Source organism: Ylistrum balloti, unplaced genomic scaffold (genome assembly GCF_031769215.1).
Source record: "Ylistrum balloti isolate Yb309-2 unplaced genomic scaffold, AGI_CSIRO_Ybal_v1 Utg370772, whole genome shotgun sequence".
NCBI classification, from domain to species: Eukaryota; Metazoa; Mollusca; class Bivalvia; order Pectinida; family Pectinidae; genus Ylistrum; species Ylistrum balloti.
The window spans coordinates 272,162-296,781 of record NW_026782452.1 but is presented as its reverse complement, the minus strand read 5'-3'; the positions used below and the strand labels follow the sequence as shown (position 1 = coordinate 296,781).

General features: G+C 36.5%; 1 protein-coding gene across 1 annotated transcript; it reads right to left on the bottom strand.

The window, feature by feature from the left end:
• Window positions 1-1,381: 1,381 nt before the first annotated feature.
• On the bottom strand, window positions 1,382-24,620 carry LOC132558211 (BRCA2-interacting transcriptional repressor EMSY-like). Its single transcript, XM_060222747.1, has 24 exons — window positions 24,553-24,620; window positions 21,858-22,023; window positions 21,313-21,387; window positions 19,840-20,015; window positions 19,504-19,623; window positions 18,451-18,677; window positions 18,076-18,289; window positions 17,550-17,659; window positions 17,146-17,278; window positions 14,803-14,970; window positions 14,435-14,572; window positions 13,308-13,414; window positions 12,961-13,089; window positions 12,291-12,468; window positions 11,418-11,571; window positions 10,703-10,767; window positions 10,203-10,324; window positions 8,687-9,077; window positions 8,220-8,377; window positions 7,073-7,467; window positions 6,295-6,377; window positions 5,302-5,381; window positions 4,975-5,139; window positions 1,382-4,784 (listed from the first exon to the last, which is right to left on the bottom strand). The coding sequence occupies exons 2-24, from the start codon at window positions 22,016-22,018 to the stop codon at window positions 4,722-4,724; spliced, it is 3,612 nt and encodes a 1,203-aa protein (XP_060078730.1). The 5' UTR covers window positions 22,019-22,023; window positions 24,553-24,620; the 3' UTR covers window positions 1,382-4,721.

The window sequence follows — 24,620 nt, the reverse complement described above, 5'->3', positions numbered from 1 at the left end:
AATATTATACCACCTTGATCCTAGTGGGAAATATTATACCACCTTGATCCTAGTGGGAAATATTATACTTCTCTAATCCTAGTGGGAAATATTATACCACCTTGATCCTAGTGGGAAATATTATACTTCTCTAATCCTAGTGGGAAATATTATACCACCTTGATCCTAGTGGGAAATATTATACTTCTCTAATCCTAGAGGGAAATATTATACTTCTCTAATCCTAGTGGGAAATATTATACCACCTTGATCCTAGTGGGAAATATTATACTTCTCTAATCCTAGTGGGAAATATTATACCACCTTGATCCTAGTGGGAAATATTATACTTCTCTAATCCTAGTGGAAAATATTATACCACCTTGATCCTAGTGGGAAATATTATACTTCTCTAATCCTAGTGGGAAATATTATACCACCTTGATCCTAGTGGGAAATATTATACTTCTCTAATCCTAGTGGGAAATATTATACTTCTCTAATCCTAGTGGGAAATATATTTTCCAGTGAGATTTGAAATTAGATGTGTCTGATACTCCTTATTTTGCCTTGTGGTATTATTGTTATTATGTAGGAAAGGGAGTGAACTTGTTTCTCCATGTCATAATCAAGAGTGAAACATTTAACAAAGGGAAATACTAGTTTTCCTGTAATTCATCATCAGATTTACTGTACACCTGTATGTATTTCATTTGTTTAAGTATTCAGATATTCTAGAAGAAAGATGTTGCATCTTGGAAATTTTGAAACATTCAAATTGAGGTCATATTAATTCTGAAGATAGGAAATTCACATTCTTTGGGAATAGCCAACCATTAATTTACAAGTCGGCACAGATTTCTAGATTTAAACTTTATAAACCACATTACACATAACAAGGAGCAAAATATTCCCTGTACGACACAAGAAACACCCAACACCCGTCACTCTTGTAGAAACCGGTAGTTTGTATAAATGACACAAAACTCAGGAACTGTTCCTTGTACTTTGAGACATGGTGGTAATCACAGCATCATGTCAATGTTTTATCTGTCTAGGATTCATCATTGATGCTAAGGGCATGAATTGTTCAATGTAACCTTCACAAATATCATTATTTATTTAGACATGAGAAGCACTAGTGCCATCATTCAATAAATCCAGCAATATTTAAGAAGACGAAAATGATATTTTTAGGTTGAAGAGAAAATATTACTGAAAATTTGAAGAACAGAAAATCTGAAAGTTTTAATGTTTTTTAATGTGAAAATAACACTTTGTGTGTGTGTGTGTGGGGGGGGGGGGGGGGAAGGGGGGGGGGAAGAGATGAAATATGGGTGAATATTTCCAGGTGCAGTATTACCAAACTTTAAGATGTATTTAAAAATAAAGACAAACTGTATTTTATCATAATTTCATTTTATTCCAAATGTAGATGAAATATTTTAAAACATGACTAACACAGGAAAGATGATATGAAATTTGAACAGATGATGAACACAGAAATACTACATAAATATCTCAACAAGTGAATGGTTGATAGGGCAAACAGTTTAACACTGACAACATAACTGATCATATAGATATATGGTACATTCCTTATAGCTAACATAATATGTATCAGGTCAACAGTATCTCTTTGTTTCAACAAGAGGCCCAGACAACAGGCGAAATATTGCAAATAAATCTCCAGGCCAGAAAATGTTAATCTTCCTAACATAATTGTGTTGTTTCTTAATGAACAGCAATAATATAAATGGTTATTTGTTGTGTATTATGACCCAACGACAGTAAAAATATGTAACAGCAGGCATTAAAATAACATTGTGTATCACATCCTAAACAGAGACTTTAACAGAACAATCATAATTTAAATGAAGACTTTAAAAATGATGATACTGTTACCAGTAAAGAATATTTACATTATTTAACATACAATACCCATCAACAGTAACTTTATCATCTACTTGTAATATAAGACCAATTCTTCTATGTGGTGAAAACAGAAGATTATCCGACTTAATATTAACCCAAACATTATTTTCCCCACCTCCCTCACTTATGAACTTCAGTGCAACAGAACCTGATATCTGTGACCTTTAACCCTTATGACCCTTACAATCTTGACCTTTGACCCAGATACCTCAGTCATACACAAACTCAATACTTGACATTAGCTGGTACACATTTCATGATATGACGGTCCCTACTCATGTCAGTTTGTGTTTCTGAGGAAGCCGAGATGTGGACTCTCCTGTAGTATTGTGGTTGAAGTCTTTGACACTTAACCCTAATTTCTCTGGGTGGCATGTAATTGGCCTCCCACATGTTGTTCAGAGAGGTAGCCATCTGCTACTACAAGGAGACCAACTCAAAATGACACTGATTGTTGACTGCAAAATTTCTAGTAAACAAATATCACACCATTTGATTTTTGTAAATTCACCAATGATCATTGCTTTAGAATGTTTGCAATGGAGACAGAAAATCTGTCAGACAGAATGCGACTCCTGATATGATATGAGCACCTCCTACCAAAACTGAACAATAATGCCTCATGTAATTCCTTAATATCATTAAACTGTAAAATTTCACCTCTATCACCTACACCTTACTCCTATGAAATCTGGAGCACCATCACAACTTCAAATTTCATGTGATATGTACTATGATGAACTGCAATGAACTTTTACTTTATGGCCTTGACCAAGACATAGAGAGGTTATGACCTTTACCTTTCATCTTGACAATAATCTGTTGTGTTTATTTGTCACAAGTTAAAGGCATGGCAAAGAGCACAGGTTGAAATTTGTCTTGCTACAGAAGTTTTTCACTTTGAAAATTTTAAATTATAGACACAATCTGTCTAATCATTCTATTTATGTAGATTTAAGTGAAAGATGTTCTTAATCTAGTCTATCTAATATATAAACTATATATGACAAATACCACGAGATGCCAATGGACTTTTAATCTAAACACTAATTGTACTTTAGTTTAACAACAACATCTTAATCTATTTGGTTTTACTTTATAAAATTTGATACAGAAACAAGACTTGGATTATTTCAGATCATCAAACCTTGAGCTAATTAGATGTGATGACAATGATTTTTCTCCCTTGATTTTACAGCAGCCTGCGGCTTCATAAATTGGGAGAATATAGTAGGATTTTGCTGAAGAATGAGAAAAATATTTTTGGATTTTGCTTCATTTTGGGAAAATAACACATTTTGGGCTAGAGAAAACTGCTTTCTTTCCATTGTAAAACAGCAAAGAAATTGTGGGGTAAGGTTAATAAATCTTCTACAAAATATTTACTTTAAAATTCCTTATATCAGATTATAAAAAGTTTTTATGTTGTCATTCTTGATGTCATCTTGGCCCTAATCGGAGTCTGTAAATCTGTAACACAATTTCATTTTCTATGCAAATATTAACAGGTTAAGATGACAAATTATATATCGAAATAAAAATATTGTCAAAATAACAGATTCCAGAATTAATGAAAATCAGCCATGAACTGTAGTTATCTGCATTCTACAACATCCAATGAAGACTTATAAACAACTGGCCAACATTTTGCTTTAAATCATTTAAGTGGTGTTTGTTCAAAAACAAAAAAAAAAAAAAAAAAACCAATATACACAACATTTCAGTTTGGTTTAATCTTTCATAATTCTTAACACACTTCAAAGAAATCTATTTATAGAGATTTCAACGAAAAGTTACACATATAAAAAGTTTGCAGGTGACACTAAACAAAAGGCAGTAAATATAAGTCACTGTTGGTAAAGTGACTTAAAAATGTCAAAGGAAAAAATAAATATTGCACACACCCTTTTTATTTACAATTTTAAAAGACGATGCTTTCCAGATCATCCATGGTTATTGTGACCATCTTCACTATTTTAACAAAGGTTAATTTCACTTTTTAATTAGAAATTGAGTTTTTGCCAAATTGAGACTAAAACACTCAAATCTAATTGGGAATCAATAGCTCTACATCATGGCACTGAATAGAGAGTATGCTGTAGTATTAGAAAACCAGCTGTTCATCTTACAATTCTGATCAGAAGTGTCCAGAACACTGTACTACAGATGTTGGTAGTGGTTACCACATCAGGGTCTTCTGTAGCAGAACACTGTACTACAGATGTTGGTAGTGGTTACCACATCAGGGTCTTCTGTAGAACCTTAGTATCTAACACACTCACACTCACAGCTTTCACTATTTTAAGAATGTTTTTCACCACTTTAAGCTTACATTTGTTGCCTGCTTTCATTGTCTGCCCCCTGGATGTGCATGATTCTGAGTTCATTGTGAACTGTAGATGCTAAAACACAACATGGAACATACAGCAGATATCCTGCTCCGATCCTTGATTGGCATTGATCACAGTCAGTCTACTCCAACACATCCAATATGACACAGTAATTCTTGTGTAGGGTTGGAGAGTTACAATCATTCACCACCGAGATCCAATACGAGTTGGTACTCTTTGTGTAAGATAGAAGTGACGTGGCAAAGATCTGATGTGTTTTACCTATAACTTTATTTGCGAAGCTTTGGCACTGAAGGAAGTGATAACATTATCACTGATATCACAGGAGACTTGTGGGAGAGCTCTGTCACAGGAATGGAGCAGATCACTTCTCCTCCATCAGAGGCCCCTGTATAGCACCACTGGATAATGATGTCTGCACAGCTTTGAGATCTCCATCAAGTAAAACAGAGTTCCTCATGGCCTCACAGGACTCTTGTCCTGGCGAGATTTCTTTGGGGATGGCGAGGATACCTGAGCCTAGAAACAAAAGGAAATCAATGACATGAAATTTGTAAAAGAAGAATTTATCTGTTGACTCTGTCTTAATGCTGACATTCCTAGACAAGTGATTTAACATCAAAGCTTCGTTGACATGCATATGATTGTCACTAGTGGGAAGCCTTACCTATCAATGATGAACTATAGAACAACAAAATAGATTTTTTACCTTCTGCCATTTGTCCAGGAGTTTTTCATATTCTGACATGTAAAAGGCGAATACTTCATCACAGTCTCGTCGGACAGTACTCCCTGGAGGGTTGTAGGTACGACAGTTATCCCTCACCAGTAACATGTCTGTGTGGAAGTCTTCCTGGTCCAGGTAAGTGTTAGCCTGTAATCAAAGAAAAAGTTGAATATTTAGAAATTTGTCCAACTTATCAGCTAACACTAAAAAGTTATCCTTAAAATTCATGAAATCTTGTATTTCTTGTTATCAATGAATTAGAAATTCTAAAAGGGGTCAACATTATACACTAATGACATGAATCCATACCTCCAGTTTTTTCTTGATTGTTCCAAAGTCCATTGGGTGCTTGATGATTGTGTAATAGTCAGGAACTTCTGTGCGGTCAACTGTAACCAGAACAATAAGTAACGATCACAGTCATTAAACACTACAACCATGACAAGAAGGGATATTTCAGCTACTTTTACCAAAAGACAACAAGAGAGACTGACAAGTAAAAAACTCAAAAGGGAATCATAAAAAAATTTCATAATATTGTTTACCAAAAACAATCCATTTTCATGGTCTCGAATTTCAAGGTTTTCCCAAAATATACACTTTCGTTGGCACGTTATGAAATCTTGATCATGCATTCTGTTAATAGTACAATCCCTGTCAACTTTTAAAAGTTTTCCAACAAAAAATAAATATTGACGGTTTTACAGTAGCATTAGCATAGATTTCCACCATACATGTTGCTATCACTCCTGTCCAAATGAGTTTGCTTGAAATGTATTCAACAGTTCATCAGGATTAGATTTTTTAGATTTAATATCTTTTTTGGGGGTTTCCAGAATTTGGACATTACTATGACTTTTGAAGAGGAAGATCTCCAATGTTTGGATGTTAACAATTGAAGAACTCTTCCTGAAGGAGAAGGCTTAGTATGAGACCAACCCCATTAACAGGAATGTATTCATCACTGACGTCTAGCATTTTACGATCATAAGATGGAGATGTGAGCTGCTTCTGTTATGAGCCATTCATATTTAGGTAGGATTCGAGAGCCTATTTAAGTTGTATCATGTGCTTTCTCTGAAAACCCAAGTTACTTGGGCCACACCCAAGACTGATCAAAGTTGCAACATCATTTATATTTTGTGAATATTAACCACAAAATTTCTTCTACTCAATCATAAAATAACACATTTATGATACAACACCAAGAGGTACAATTCTTTTGGAGTCATTATTTAGAGAAATCATCCATTTATTTGTCTCCTTTTGAAAAAAAAAAGGAGACATCTTCCCTTTGTTTACCTGGTTCAGTAAACCATGATGCAGCATTTAGATCCCCCTTCTCTCGGTTTAGTCCTCGATACCGTGACACTCTTTGAATCAACCTTAAAACAAATCACAAAGACATGGTTAGAAACAAAAAAATACCCTATAATCTGTACATCATTGTTCAGGAAATCTTCATCTTTGTTACGTTTTTCTTGTGGTGTCCTTATTTTGTCATTCGTTTAATTTAGTGTTGCTTTACGTCCAATTAATAGCCAGGGTCATTTATGAATGTGGCCAGTACCTGCCCAATGTTGGCCTAAAACCCATGACCCAGAGGTAGAGGGCTAGTGATGAAGACAATCAGAATTTAGTACATTGAAAAAACATTCTTTCCCCAGCATTAGGCCTTTCTGTAGTCTTTTCTGCTCGAAGACAGACAAGACCTTCCTTTAAACAATATTTCCTTCACCATAAAGATCTCTATATGCCCTTTTGAACTGGGTGCGTCTGCCCTAATGGTGACAAATTTCCAATGCCTTCCAGACATGATAAAAACTGTTCACAGATGGATTCTCAAAGCCAACTTCTAGTCAAAATCCTTCATAAAGAAAAACTTGTATACAACAGATAATGAACTACAGAGACTGTGCTACCATACAAAGTCATCAATCAAAGTTGAATCCAATAAGCCAAAGTAGGAAAGTGGAAATGACCGTAAAGCTAAATATTTCAAGCACTATCTTATGTATAGCAAAATAGCTTCAGAAAACTTTTTAATGTACCCCAAATAACTTAAGACTTGTAAGCTTACCCTATGCATGACCTAATCCAAGAACCTTGGCTTGGTATCTCATCAATAGCCGACGGTGCCTTTCTTTTTCGCTTGCTCATTCTTATTGAGGCGCTGAGGTCAAGTCCAGCCACCTCTTGGCTGTCTGAGCTGTTTCCTGTTGCCATAGAAGGACTCGTAACCACACCCAAGTCGTCCAGACTAGACATTTCGGCTTGTACGTCTGCAGGGTCCACCATCTGGGCAGTCTCCACGGTGACAGCACTAGACACTCCACTGGACATGCTGTCAGACAGACTTCCACCTAGATGGGATTCCAAGTCATCTAAAGTACCCTCCTGTCCAATTACTTCTACTCCTTCAGCAAACACACCATCCTGTGGCAGAATCATCTCTGACACTCCTTGGGCAAGTGGCTGGTAACAACAAGGATACATTATAAAACCGAGCACATTGGCACACACAAACACTAACCTGCTTAACCTATAACATATTAGATATTTTATGAAGGAGAATATGTTAAACCTGACTTTGATAATGAACCTGCATGGGCTTAGGATTAGTTTTCTGATGAATACATTTTTTGATACAAAACCGCTCCAGAATTTGAGCAATTAAATCTCTGCTGATGTTGGTCAATATTTTTTAAATGTGAAGTTTACAAATAAAATCAAAATAATGAATCTTCACATGCCTCAAAATGCTTTATAATGATTTATAGTGTAAAAGTTTATCATTCCATGAGTACATCATTAGTCAATAATCACTTGTCAAAGATCACAACCAATCTATCTATAATTCAACCTCCAATGTCCATCAATAAAACCACTGATGTAATGTTGAGGTGATTTCTACAACACATCTCTAGAACTGAAACTACCTGATGTCTGGTAATGTTAAGGTGATTTCTACAACACATCTCTAGAACTGAAACTACCTGATGTCTGGTAATGTTAAGGTGATTTCTACAACACATCTCTAGAACTGAAACTACCTGATGTCTGGTAATGTTAAGGTAATTTTTAATACAACACATCTCTAGAACTGAAACTACCTGATGTCTGGTAATGTTAAGGTGATTTCTACAACACATCTCTAGAACTGAAACTACCTGATGTCTGGTAATGTTAAGGTAATTTCTACAACACATCTCTAGAACTGAAACTACCTGATGTCTGGTAATGTTGATGGTGGCATTCTGTTGGTTTTTATTAAGTTCTTGTATAGGAATAAAGCTGCTTGATTTGATACGGATGATTGATCCAGCAGGTGTCTCCTCCTCCCCTAATGTGACCTCGGATGACTCTGCGGTTGTGGTCTCAATGTCTGTAAAATCATTCAACACAATGAGTTAATAATGGCACTATTTTCAGTTTCATTGAATTTTGAGTTTGAATCAAGGTTTTCCTGATACGTCGTTAATTTTTTGGTGTTGCTGACAACGTCGTTAATTTTTTGGTGTTGCTGACAATGCAAAGTTCAATTTCCACACTCAGTTAACCTGTCACTTATTTGCTCACTTCTGAGTGAAATTTCTATATTGTTCTACTACGCTGAATCACGATATATAGAAGAAAAACTCTACTCTGATTTATACGTGAAAATATATCATCTTTGTCTTACACCCTGCCTTACCTGTTGTTTGATCACCAGACTGGATGTCTGCTGAAGATTGAATATCAGGTTTCTCCACCAGAACATCCTCTTCTATAAACTGGTAGGGGTCAAGGTCAATCTGCGCCTGGGCCAGTGAGCTACTGAGCAGATCGAAAGTTTTTGTTCCAGTGGTAGACGTGTCAAGTTGTGTGCGGTCCAGACTAGGTGTTGATACGACGACTGTGTCGGTGCCTGATGTGGCAGCTACAGTGTAAAATATGCCTGTCTGAGGATCTAGCTCTCCCTGGAAGTTGAGGCCAGGAGCAAGGTGCTCAAGCTCAGACTGGGAGCCCTCAATTGAGCTCTGGGAGGAGGGCATACTGGTTGTGGTGTCCACCTCAGCATTGTCAGTGGTTAGGGAGGACTGGCTCTGTGTAAATATAAAATGTCATACATTAATTTACCCTGCAACTGACACATTATTGGAATTCACCTGCCACATAGATATTGGAGGAAAACGTGTATTTTAGCATGTGCATATAATCAATGGAATTACTGTCTGAATTTACTGAAATATAACGTTTAACAATACAAATAACTGTTTAAATAAGAAATTTTATATCTTGTAGTGAACCAAGTTATTTATAAACATTAATCAAATCACTGACATATTTGTTGAAGTTTGGAAATATATTTCTGCGCGAAGCAATTATTTTGGTGTATGTCATCAAGCATAATTAAGCATAATGTCCACCTCAGGTAAACAGAGATTAAGCGACAACATTGTTGAAGCTTTGATGGTCTGATTTTCAGCCAATATTGCAGGATAAATATAATACATGGTCAGTGTCTTAAAATATAAGTCACTTTTGTCTTTCTTCACCCTCGCCAAAATACAGCTTATATCTTAAAACCCTGACTATATATTCTCAATTTTCAAAGAATCATTCTTGATACCTTGTTCAGATCTTGAGCTACCCCATCTACACATAAACCCATAATTCTTGACACCACGTTTAAAACAAGCTCACAGTTAGTCCCCTTCCATGCCATGATTAGTATTTTTGAAGCAACTTCTCAAATACTTTGGTTGGGTCATGAAAGGAGAATCTGAACAAGTAAAGCTTTTGGTTGACCTTTTGACGTGAAACTCAATCCCATACTAGGTCTCCACCTACAATAACACTGTATCAAGTTTCAACCTAATTGATTATCTGTAACATAAGTTATCATCTGGAAACCAAAAATCTACTTTTAGCAACAATGACAGACGTGGTTGACCTTGTGACCCAAAACACAATCCTGCACTAAGTTTCCTACTAAACTAACATTATATCAAGTGTCAATCTGATTGGTCATCCATTATGCAAGACTTCATCTGGAAACCAGACAGAAAAACAAACAGAGAGACAATAACAAAAACTCTGGTTTCACCAGCAGGAGACTAATAACATCACTGACAACATTTCTGAACTGCAATAAACATATGTAGTAAAACTTAAGAACTCTCCATCTTAAGGACAGATTCTAGATCAGTGTAACAACAACAACTTACTTCTGATGTGCCTGGGTCAGAATGTGAGCTCTCTGAACTTTCCATTCTAAGGAGAGAGACTGGATCTAGTGTTGAAGCGGTTCCCTCAGAATTTGGCTGGTTTAAAATCTTCATTGCTTGTTCTGAGAGAGAAAATAATTTCATAATGAGATTCAAAATATACTTTTTTTCCTACAGTACCCCCAGGATTTTGACTTTTGGCTTAGCGGCGGAGTTATCACAGAGCAATGAAATGAAACAGCAATTGACATGATATCAATCATCCATTCACCTGATTTTGTCATATTAACCTAATATTGTCAATATCAATGCAGGCAAAATACTACAATCACCAGACATTTCTTCACTTTTGATCAATATTTAATCTGGTTTTTTTCAATATTCCGAAAAAAATCTTGTATCATATAAACACATATATGAAAACTATATAACAGAATTTATCATAAGGTAAGTGAAATTAAAACCAGATTAATATGAATAGTTATTAAAGGAAAAATTACCTATAGAATAAAACTGTTGTTGAGAAAGCTGGTCTGACAACTGACTTAGGTCAACACTTGCTGATCTGAAAAAAAGTTAAGAAATGATAATATACTTTATTCTTTCTGATTGACAAATACCAAATTTTAAACACATTTTACACTATACAGTACAGGTATATCATTATCTCACCATTTCATTCTTCAAAATACGGAACTTTCATCGAGTTGACAAATCTCAATATATCAAAATATCAGTTACAACAGCCCTCAGAGAGGACATTAGCACCTACTATTGAGTTATGGGTTTTAATAGGATTTACCTCTGTACAGTGACACATTAGCACCCAACTATTGAGTTATGGATTTGCATAGGACTTACCTCTGTACAGTGACACATTAGCACCCAACTATTGAGTTATGGATTTGCATAGGACTTACCTCTGTACAGTGACACATTAGCACCCAACTATTGAGTTATGGGTTTTAATAGGACTTACCTCTGTACAGTGACACATTAGCACCCAACTATTGAGTTATGGGTTTGCATAGGACTTACCTCTGTACAGTGACACATTAGCACCCAACTATTGAGTTATGGGTTTGCATAGGACTTACCTCTGTACAGTGACACATTAGCACCCAACTATTGAGTTATGGGTTTTAATATGACTTACCTCTGTACAGTGACACATTAGCACCCAACTATTGAGTTATGGGTTTGCATAGGACTTACCTCTGTACAGTCACCTTGGGTTTGGCTTGTGCTGCTCCTGAACTCTGTATTTCCACTCCAGACTCGAGTCCTGAAGTCTGATAGTTTTGACTGCTGTCGTCTGTGACATCATACTCAAACCACTCATTATTGGGTAAGGACTGTGATGTTGTGCCTATGAACAAACACCATTAGTATGACAGCAACACAATTGAGTGTGTTGTAAGAGAAGATATCTGTGAACATTCATCATGATGGACATTTGTTATGGCCGTGTATTTATAAATTTGTCAGAGGTTTATCCCTGGTCAGTGGTGGTAAAAAATGTGCAATTTATTAATAAGTAAGGTAGAGTCCAGTTCACTTGCGACTCCCACATGAATAAATTTGAACCTCAGAAAGTCATGTTCAATGGCAAATGTCTGCAGTAAATCATTAAAATGAAGTCATTAGTTAATCTTATTATTATTATCATTATTTTTATTAATGATTTATGAATGTCTACAAAGTGTTGGTCCTTAATTTGTGTAGATGTGTCATTGTGCTGTGTTAAACAGATGCTGCAAGCATTCAAGATTTCTAGGAGACTAGAAGACTGAGACTGCAGGTCCTTACGCTGTGTTGCCATGTCACTGTCCCCCCGTGTCTTACAGACAATGCAGCCATTTTTGATCTGTGTAGGACTACCGCATCCTTGAGCGTAGGTCCTTAATTTGTGTAGATGTGTTGCTGTCCTGTGTTAAACAGACACAGCAGGTGTTTATCATCTGTGAGACTAAAAGATCTGAAGTGTGTGTCTTTACTTTATGTAGTCATGTCAATGTCCTGTGTCTGAAAGACAGAGCAACCATTTATATGTGCGAGTCTATCAGACCCCTGAGTGTAGGTCCTTACTTTGTGTAGATGTGTCGCTGTCCTGTGAGCTGACAGACAGTGCAGCCATTGCAGCCTCGTCCAGATTGATTGTGACATCACCTGTTGCCTCTGAAGAGCTGTCTGGAACAATTCCTGCAGCATGGATAAGATCTGCCAGCAAAGATGTAGTCTTTCCTTCAGATTCCGATCTAGCTCTCTGGGGAAGTCAGAAGAGAATAAAGAACATTACAGCCTTTGTTAAAGTAGGCCTCTTAGAAGAAAAACAATTGATCATTAGTGCCTATAATGTTGATGTATTAGTCATGTGATTATTACTTTAACACTTGAAGACCGCTGTAATGCTGTATGTCATTTCATTTTAAATTGATCCATAAAATACATGAACTGTGTGACATGAAGGTACAAATGTAAACGTAAGCATGCATTGTTGATTTCTCGTTAATTTCTATTTAAAGTTAAATCTTTAATCTTTCATGAATGAAACTGTTTAAAGATAAAAATGCCTCTTTTTATTGGAACTTGTTGTGGTATTTGTTGTGTTTGTACAGGTAGAAATAACGTGTTATGAATTATAGTCATGAACATGAAAACTTTGATATATATATACTACCACAAATGATTCAAAGTCTCAATGTATATTTGGTAGTCCATGATCTTCGAAACATCAAAGACATGTGACAAGACTTACATGGCGAGTGACTGCCTCAAGCTGACCAGGTGTGGTCACTATGACCTTCCTCTCTGTCCTCTGACTGCCAGGTGTGGTCACCACAATGTGCTTGGTGGAATCCTGTTTTTGTAAAAAGCTAACCAGTTCCTAGAAACGGGATAAATATTTCATCACAAATATTCATGGAATGTGCACACTCATGTAAAATATGTACGTAAATTGGGACAGAAAGACAAAAGTGACTTGCCAGAGGCTTGACACTTTTGTCTTTCTTCACCTTTTCCTATAGACAGCTAAAATTTTAAGACACTTACAATGTATTCTCTATACACTTATTAAATGTAAATAAGGGGCAGATAACTCACCTTTTCAAATGGACTGGAGATGATGGTTGTTCCTTTAGCAGTACTACTCAGCCCACCTTGAGACTTCTTTGGTTGTGTTTTTTGAACAACAATCACATTTGGTTTTCCTGGAACCAATCATGTCAACATTAACATTTAGAAAAAAGGAAATTTACACTACAAAGATAATAGGAAAGCAACACAAAATTTAATACACAAGGCACAAAACAGAATATTATTTCAGTAATACGAACTTCACCACTTTATAAATATTCTGATTTTTTTTTTTATTTTGTTACTTCAGACTAATGCTATATTTTAGCATTGTAAGAGGATACAGTTTAAGGAAGTTTTGTGTACTCTAAAAACAAAATTATCATGTGTTTTACTAAATTTATATGTTTGCCTTGCTCCACAGCCTCAAATGCCAAAAAACTACAAGCATACATCCCACTTGCCCCAGAGGGTTACAGTTTGTTTGTACAATGGTCCTGCCACCAAGGGACCACTGACTCTGCTTAACTGCTTAGACATCTGCCTTGTCCCCAGGGGGTGACAGCCTATGATAATACCTCTACTTCCAGGGGGCCACAATCTTATTTCATACATACATCTTGCTTGCGAGGGGCCACAATTGATATTTCTACATCTGCTCTGGTTCCAGGAGGCCCCCAGCCATAGTTTATACATCAACCTTACCCCAGAGAGCACAATCCTCAGTCCTACCCCAAGGATTCACAATCTATGTTTATCAGTCTGCTCTCTCCCCAGGGGGTGACTATCTATGTGACCACTGTCAATGTTTACACTTCCCAACAATGATCCCCCACAGTCAATGTTTACACTTCCAAACAATGGTCCCCCAGGGGGTGACCACAGTCAATGTTTACACTTCCAAACAATGGTCCCCCAGGGGGTGACCACAGTCAATGTTTACACTCCCCAACAATGGTCCCCCCAGGGGGTGACCACAGTCAATGTTTACACTTCCCAACAATGATCCCCCACAGTCAATGTTTACACTTCCAAACAATGGTCCCCCAGGGGGTGACCACAGTCAATGTTTACACTTCCCAACAACGGTCCCCCCTGGGGGTGACCCTTTGGGCCAGGTGAGCTAATAAACCTTGAGTGCTGATGACACTTACCTGAGCCTCCAGACTGAGACTTGACTGCAGTCAGATGTAAGGTTTTTGGGCTAACTGTGACCACATTGCCAGAGCGATTCACACCCGATATCACTTTTCCTCCCTGGGTTATATTGAGTATTTTTGTACCAGACTGGCCTGAAATCATAAAGAAGGTAAAATTAACACTGACTCTGGCGGAAACACCAACTAGTTCAAGGTATTATGATACCAATAAGTGAAGTTTGATCAAAATCTGTTGAGAGAAATGAATTTGCTAGACAAGAAGTGTATGTATGCATGTACAAATGAATGGAATACTATATCTATCTGTGGTTGCTGCGAGGGGATAGTAAATCATTTACAAATAATTCAAGTAGCCTACATACCTATGGATGTTACAGGCCTTGTTACCATAGTAACACTAGAAGTGGCAGTAGATGAGCCTGCACTAACGACGACAACTGGTGTACCACTACTGTTTGACAGCTGGGTGGGCTTCGGCAGAATTTTACTGGTGCCTCCCCCCGGTATACTCTGGGTGATGATCTTCATACCTATGATGATTAGAACATGAACATAATTGGTTGGGCCAAATACAATTAGCATACTACAAGCGCAGAAGGACTAAAATAGTGGACTCTCATAAAACATTTGAATATTTTTTAATGCTCAAGGGAATTGGTGGAGATTTCAACATCAACAGTTAAAATAATTTTTTACTGTATCAAATAAATCTATGAAAACTTCCAACTTTTGAAAAGTGTATTAATAAATGATGTTCACTGAAAATCTTATTGAAACTTTTTTTTTATATATATATATAAAAATGATACTTGACATATCTAGAGCTAGCTTGGTGATATGGTAGCAATCTTTGCTTGTAAGCATGGACTAGAAATGTCCCAATAGTGGGGAAGATATATTTAATACATTGTGTAAGTAACTAGCTCACGAAGACTGAAAAAGAAGCTAAACCACACACTTCCAGTTCCACATATTGTCTGAAGCCTGTTACCCTTTCAACAATAATATGACCTTCTTAATAACACTATCATAGAAGAACAAAAGTGATTTAACAGTTTTAGTAAAGTCATAGAATAAACGGAAGGAACTTGAACGATAGAAAATAGGCCAATCATTTTCTTTCAAACAGATATGAGGCCTAGAAATTCTCACAGATGAAATATGTTATTTTAGGGAGATATTCACATTTTCTTTTTAATTTGTTTATATAAATGTATTTTGCATCAACTACTTTACAAAATAATTTCAAAAGATATTTTATCCCTCTTGCTGAGGTAGTTATGTGTTTTTTTTTTTTTGGTATAATGAGGTTCCAGGTTGTAAATCAGATTTGACTATAGACACTCAGTATCTAAAAATATGTGTAGAAAATTGACTGATTGGATATTTTTCTATCACTTAACTTCCTTTCATCTCAAATTGTTATAAAGGAAAAATGTTTTCAACCTAGGCCTAGAAGTTGAAGCTACATCCTGAAACACACAATGAGCTGCCTGTCAGGCAGGTGAGAAAATGATAACTATTTTACTAAACAATTTTATCCCATCTCTAGTAATGAAAGTTCTATCCATAACAAATGCTGTATCAATTTATTTGAACGACAATTTTTTTGTATGATATTTTGTTTCTAAATGATAAATATTGGATATTCTAGATCGGTAAACCTCAGTCACACTATATATCCCCACTTCTTCAATAGAAGAGATCCCAGAGGGATCTTGGCGCCCACCATTTGAGGATCTATTTTCAGTTCTTGAAGATTTGTTTATTTTTTTTTGCTTGTTACAGGTGTTGTAAATGTTCATGAACTGGTCTTCATTGAATGTACTCAATGATGGCACAAGATATTTTTATTAAGCACTTATTAGCAAATATCATTTGAAAAAGATAGCAGTCAGTTACAGGTGGATAATGGACAATATGCTTGTGCTGTATTACTGTCGACATCCAAGATGGCAGCCTGTGGGCCACCTTGATTTCAAATCAGTCAAAAAAAGGTACAATGCACAACTAGGGACCAAGGGAAACCAATATCTATGAAATATCAGAAGGATCCATCCAGTACTTCCTCGGATATAGCAGTAACAAGATTTTACTCTCAAAATCCAAGATGGCTGCCTGTCAGCCATCTTGATTTCGGATCAGTCCAAAAAGGTACAATGCACAACTTGGAACCAAAGGAAACATACATAAGAAATTTGAGAAAGATCCATCCAGTACATTCCAAGAAATAGCAGTAACAAACTTTTACATCCAAAATCCAAGATGGCCACCTGTCGGCCATCTTGAATTCGAATCAGTCCAAAAGAGGTACAGTGCACAACTAGGGACCAAGGGGAAACTGCATATGAAATTTGAGAAAGATCCATCCAGTACTTTCCAAGAAATAGCGGTAACAAACTTTTACATCCAAAATCCAAGATGGCCACCTGTCGGCCATCTTGAATTCGAATCAGTCCAAAAAAGGTACAATGCACAACTAGGGACCAAGGAGAACCTGCATATGAAATTTGAGAAAGATCCATCTAGTACTTTTCCAGAAATAGCGGTAACAAGAATTGTTTACGGACGGACGGACCACGGACGCAGGGCGATTTGAATACCCCACCATCTGATGATGGTGGGCTAATAAGTGTGATTCCTGCCACTGTACAACAGAGATGACACCTTATACTTTGTATGTTAGACAGAAACAGAAACTTTACCTCCCTCCTGCCGTATCTGTATGGAGGATGCTTTTGTTACAGGTTTTATCTGAATATTCTGAGGACTTGGTTGGACTGGCTGGGGACCCATGGGAATCACTACACCAGGTTTAGGCTGACCTGCTTGTGTAAACTAGAAAACAAATCTCGAATTATGTACAAACACCAAAATTTGTTACTGTAAAAGTTTGACACTTCAAATTTTCAGTAAAAATTAGTAGTACAAGTGATATATTCTCCTTCATAAGGATCTTAATGAAATTCTGTATTGTCTTTTGATTTTGCAGTCATGTCATCAATTTTCAGTTTTAATGCAAATTTTCTTAACACAAAGGTATTTGCATTAAATTATTTTTGCTTTGTTTGTGACGCACTAAAAGAGATCTATTGATAGGTTATTGTACCGTTGTGAATCGTTGTCTAGGCATGCTTGTCTTTAGTCGCGGTTTCGGAACACTGACCGCTGGTGTTAGAAACGTCATGGTAGAAGTTGTCACCACTGTAGGAGTAGTACCTATACAACAAGAGATTTGATCCATCAATACAATGTTATACCAGATAAATAGACCTGAGAATCTGGACAGAATAGATTTATAGTTTGCTGGATTTGTGGGGTTTTTTTTAGTACACCATCTTGTACCTGTAGTTTAAGTGGCTAGACTGGGTACAAAAGAAAAGGCAAAGATAATATTTCCTTGAAAAAAGGTTGATATGTACGACAGTTCAGTTTTCAAGGCCTGATGGGCATTCTTTTAAACTCATTTTTAATTAAGATGTATTCCACATGAAAGAGTACATCTGTCTCATCTTATGACAGGAAATTCAAAGTTATCTCAAGTCTCATCAAACCTCTAATTGAGAAAATAATAAAAAAGTTAATGAGAAGAATTAAAGGTGATGTTAAATAAAGAAAATGAACCTAGAGCTTACATGTGGAAGTTGCTGTAGACATGGTTGGTGTTGCTACAGTAACAATGTTGCCAAGGTTTCCATTGGAGGAGTTGACGGATGTGTTTGGAAGTATGATTGAAGCTTTGCTGTGACTGGCTGCTAGTGAGCCGACAGTTTTAACCACGGGAACTGTGATGGACTTCTGAAGCATGCTGGGTGAGGATGACTGGCCAGAACTGGACACCAAGATGACCTACAATCACAAAACAGAGAAATTTACTGAAAAAAATGTACCCCACCTGGCCCTGAAGTTAACAACAACACTTTTTAAACACTGAAAATTTAAATTTCGCCAAGCACAGGTAGCATATTCAACTACCATGCCCAAAATTATGCTACAACATTTGAGGATACCTTTTGGGACTGAGTAATGTTGGTAGAGACTTGAGAGCGTCCCTGAGGACTTTTGCTAATGGTGATTTTCATGGGTGACATCCCTGAAATAGAACTGGCAGCTGTTGTGGTATACGTAACTCGAGGGGTTTGAGTGGAAGCTGAAGGAGACACAATTGTTTCTGTAGATTGACTACGTCGTCTCTTTCGACTGATTGGTTCTTCGTCCTCTTCTGTATTTAATCCTCCTGGAATGTAAAGTATTGTGATCAAAAGTCTCCAATAGTGTATTGGCTGTTCTAGAATTGAATATGTGGGGGCGTCAGACATCAGATTAATTGGGGAGGTGGGGGAGGGGTTTGTGGGAAGATGGGACAACACTAAAATGGGTTTTGTGTGTGGTTGGTGCAAATTATAAATTGAATTACAGAATTACATGAGTGACTGTTCAACAGGAACACCAGAAAATCAAATTGTGGGGGTAAGCTTGACATCAAAAATCAGATTTTGTGGGACAATCATTCCAGTTGCTCAGGGAAGCAACATGTATTTGGCTGTAAAAAAAAGGGCAGTAGAATGAAATTTTTTGGGTGCCATGGAAAACAAAATTCTGTGAGGGTTACTTTAAGTAACATATTTAATTTTGTTGGTTATTGAATTTGATTAAAACTCTTTTGTATACAAACTTTGATATTGAAGAAGTTTTATTTTATGGAACAGCCCTAAGTGGATTTTATCTCATCAGAGTTGATTTCATGTTTAAAAGTTAAAAGCAGTACTGAGTATTCAAACATTTCCCAGTGCATGAATAATTAGATACAATGGCTTTTCTTGTTTGTGTAAAATTGAAAGGATAGTCAAGAAGTTATGTGTGAAATAGATTTGAAATTGCTGATTTGAAACATTTCTTCGTGGCACAAAACTCATCTTAGAAATCATGTAGTCCTCACATGTTGCAGTTTCTACATTTCTGGTGAAAATATTGATAAATAGTCAGAAAAATTGTCACTTTTAGATAAACATAGCATCTGTATCAGTGTAACCTTTCTTTGTTTTACAAATTATGATCCCTACCTTTGATGTGTATGGACATGCCACTTGGCAGGACTACCACATTGGAACTGGGACTGGTAGGACGTGACACCTTACTGATGCCACTAGCCACAGGAGTGGTAGGGCTGGCCACTGTGTTCACTGAAACAATGATGGTGAAAGCTATTATCATTGCACATTTAAGAATTATTTATTAAAGGAAAAAGGAAAATTTATGCCAGAAAAAGAAAGAAAAAAAAGAAATACTACCACTGATATTTTCAACCATTACAACCCTTTGAGATACATATGATATGTACAGAGTTTCCTCGAGATACAAGGACAACTGGTTTACCATATAAGAAATTGTGAACTCACCCTCCTTGTTCCCAGTGTGTGATGGACTAGGCATGCTGGCATTTTTCTCTGCCTGTATGTTAGCAGCATGATTGGCTGTGACTGTGAATGCTGTCTGGGGTACAAGTCTTGGCATCAGAGGGATCAATCTACGCCCTTCTATTAACCACTCAGACTCCGTGTTAGGGCCAGCCATACTATGAGGAACAGAAATCACACTCTTATCAAATTAGGTCCTTACAAGAAAAGATTTCTCCAACAAACGTATGTCCCTCCTTCAGTTTTGATAAAAAAGACCATAATCGATTCATGTTTAATTCTTATTTGTTTGTGAAAAGCGTATTCAAATAAATTGAACAGTTAAAAGCCGAGACTGTGAAGATTGCTTAATTGATTATATTCTAATTTATTTTTAAAAACAAAAACAATAATTTTTTACTACATTGGTTTTATTTTCTTTCTATATGGGATAAATTCTAACTAAACTTTAAATCCATGTTGTTCTCCTGTAAGTGTTGGTAAAATACAAAATGTCAGAACATCAATGCCTTCACTCCTATGCAAATCAGAATATAATCAGGTGCAGAGCTATGATCTAAATCTATTGAGGGGTTCAGGGACAGGACAGGACTGCATGGGACAGGACAGAACAGATATGGGTAACACTATGTGCCTCATCCAGAAAATAGCAGGGACCCAAAATAATGACTGACATAAACATTGCAAATGCTGAATCAGGTCAAAATTATAGAAGCTTGGGACCATCTATCATATATGTATTTAAGTTTTATACAGTGACAGAGCTCAACATAGGTTTCAGGATTACAAATATTTTACCGGGATACCATATATTGTTAGTAATCTGTTATGGGATACCAACATTTTTTCATACCATTTCCGGATTTGGTTGCTCAAAGTGTTGCTTTTGATATTACCTACCAGGCAACCAAGGTCTAAAAATGTGACCAACCCAAAAAAGGAAAGACAAGCAAATGGCAAAAGGATCCAATATAGAACAAAAGAGAATATCATTTCATCAGTAGCTGGTAGGATGATATCGAATGGCTTTGCCATGATGAGGAACCTAACACTAAGTATTGTTGCTGGTGTTTCTATCATTTCTATTATAATATCAGACATCAGTTGTAGTTTCAGTACCTAGGAAGACAGTAAAATAAATATATTGGCCTCCAGAAACACAAAAATTATGATACAGAAAGACAACAAAGAGAATGGTTTCCAGCTAAAATTTCCTGTAACAAGAGGCCAGATGGGTCTGCATCGCTAAACCTGGTATTCAATGTTCATCAGTGTTAATCACAAATACACCATTGACATTCAAAGTGGGCACAATCTAAACTGTTTAACCAATTCCCACAACATACAGCTTCTAATGCTCAACTCTAAACAGTGATAGTTATGACCTGCATTTTAAGTAAATGTGAGTTCTTTTTTTCTTGAAATTTGTTCGGCTTGACCTTTGCAATAACCTACCTGTCAGCAATTGTAGAAAGTTTTTCATCATTTATTGCTCTTCGCACTTCTGCTCGATGTCTCTCTGTTGATATGCTGTAAAAGTTTGTGTTATTTGTTATTCAAATGTAATATCATAGTAATAAATGAAATCTAAAGCAATAAACTCACCATATCATTTAATTAAATGTTGACACTTGTTGCACTTCAGCAGACCATATTACAAGTTAATATTAATCGACAATTAGGAACTGCTAGAATAGATTGGTAGATACCAAACAGGATTATTGTAACAAACATGAAAAATCCTCCCTGTAATTTCACAAGCTCCCAGTATTTCAACATCCTCTTATTATTTCTGCTACTGCCGCATCACAGCTTCACTCTCTTTTCAGGGGATTGTTACATTGTCTTCCCTTGATAGTTTTGGTGCTATCCATGTTCTATGGTTCTTATGATTCTATTGCGATTCAGACACTGATGGTTCTGTCACGCTTTCACTTCCATGTTTCACCTGTTATGTACCTTATTACTGATCTATCTACCATCATACAGTGTGTGCCAACCTTAGATTTTGCTGCAGGTCCTGAAGTATCCTTTTCTTTTCTTTGTTGAGATCACCCTGTGCCCTGAACACTGATATAAGAGAGGAATAGGCTTCCAGCTCCAGACGCCTTAGGACACGTTTACACTCGTCCCGTGACATGTCTAGCAACATTGGCCACATCTTATCTGAAAATTCAGCAAACATTAAAAGCTATTGTTACAATCACTAAATAAGATACCTACCACAATATGATACCAGATACATACCACAATATGATACCAGATATATACACCAGATACATACCACAATATGATACCAGATAAATACCACAATATGATACCAGATACATACCTCAATATGTTACCAGATACATACCACAATATGATACCAGATACATACCACAATATGATACCTGATACATACCACAATATGATACCAGATACATACCACAATATGATACCAGATACATACCACAATATGATACCAGATACATACCACAATATGATACCACATACCTACCACGATATGATACCACATACCTACCACAATATGATACCAGATACGTAACATATTGACCATGAATTTTTCTGTCTTTAGATAAAGGCAATTTTCTCTGTTAATCAACATTTTGTGTTAATTTTATGACTCTGTGACCAGCAAGGGTTGAGGTCTATTTATAGAACACCTCAATGAACAAACAGAAGGTTGGCTGTATACAGTCCACAGGAAAAGGGGCAAAGTGATTCATGGTTTAATCGTCCCAGCTGAAAGTCTCTATTTACGCACATGAAATCAGCCCAAGGTAATATCAGCCTGTACATATATATACATATTGGTTATTAATGTGCTATTTGGTTTAAGTTTAAGAATTTTTACCATAGACCTTAATACAAACATCTTCAGACATGTGCAGTCCTTCATTTGGTCTAAGATTTTGATTTTAACACTGTAGTAATAATTATTGTAGATGAGCGCATATTTTCATGATAATAACTGTTCAATACGTAAATGTATATTGAGAGATGGCGTAAAGTTGTAATAACTTTTGCCTCATCCCTCGTTCTAAAGTTAACAATAAACAAGTTTAAATCGATCAATGTCTTAAAATTCTATCATATTACATATGGCTGGATACTGTCTACATAATAACATTGAAAATTTTCAATTGCAATCTGACATTGAATAGCTGCTCTCAATCTCGCCTTCCGTGGTGGCTGCTACCAGTCATTGAAATCAGCACCAGTTATGCTTCAGCTTTTGGAAGATGAAACAGAACAGTGAAGTCAAAGAATAACAGAACAACTTAGACCTACTTTCAATCCATTTCATTCAAGTGTGTTTTGCATAAAAAGTTATAGCCCTCTTAAACAAAGTTAAAGACCCAATGGTGTTGAAAATTCAAAATGATTCAGTGGATTCAGTAACACTTTCAATAGTGTGTCCTTCACTAGCCTCCACATTGGCTTCACATGCTGCGAATCATGTACCGTATAGCCATTTGTGGAATTAATGGCCATTCTTGATGAAAAGCATCAACAAACTCTGTCAGTTGACAGGAAGCTGTGGACTATCTAATGCATTGCTGAAACATGTCCCACACATGCTCTATCAAATTATCCATACACTCAATGGTTTCTGCTTGAAGGTACTCATTCTCAAGTCTAGCTTGGTTTGGTAGAGCATGGTCGTCTATCAGTACAAACTCAGGTCTGACAGCACCCACAAAGGGTCTTACAATTGGATGAAGGATTTCATCCTGGTACTGTAAACCTGTGAGTGCAAGTGTCAATGGAATATATCACATAAAATGCTTGTATTTTGCACACATGATGAAAGATTCCTGGTATAAATCTTTACAGGACTGTTTTGACAGTGTTGAACTTGTGACGTCATAGATGTAGGCTACCTGTATTGAGGCGATCACCAAGGTGTGCATTTCATATAAATCACGATATCTGGGAAAAGGAATAACATTCCACATTATTCACATTTTCTGGACCTTTCATTGTTTAATATGAAGTATTTTGTAGCTAAATATAGCAAAACAATCAGGATACACTTTAGGTAAAATAGTAAAACAAAAGCATGTGAAATATATTTTATTTTTATAATGAATCATCAAAAATGTTATTTTGCATGAAAATATTTACATATTGAGGACGATTTAACCTACAAGAAATCGACCACACGCTGACCTCAATCTGGGCCGATTTAACCAAATACATGTATTGCGATGCTGAGCATCTTGCCACCGATACAACCATGTCCACACTGACCGGTTCGTTTCACAGCTTCATGTGACACACGGGTCACAACGGGTATGGAGTAGTGAATAGCGTACTTCCAAGCTTCACCTCCAGTTTTGGAGGACAATGCTTTAATCGACTGAGCTATCGGGCAGACGAGAAAGAGACAGAAAACCGAACTATTTGATTCTTTTTTGTTAATAGCCCTTGTACAATAATGAGGGTCGAAATGACGAATGTTGGGAGGGAGAGGGCCTGTAACATCAAGGGGCAAGGACACGGACAAATGATGGCGACTTGATGTGAATACAGGACTTAAAACGATATTTTTTTTATCAAGTGCGTCCGCATTACCGGCCGACATGTTCTTTAACGATACTATTTTTGACATTTTTGCGAAAATTCAGTAAAGCAGCGTAAACATGTTTTTGAAACATTGTCATATTTAGTTGATTCTGGTATAATTACCTGTTCAGCTACCAAAAAACCATGCAAATAAGGAGATATTTAGTGACTTTTCATACACTGTGTCTTCA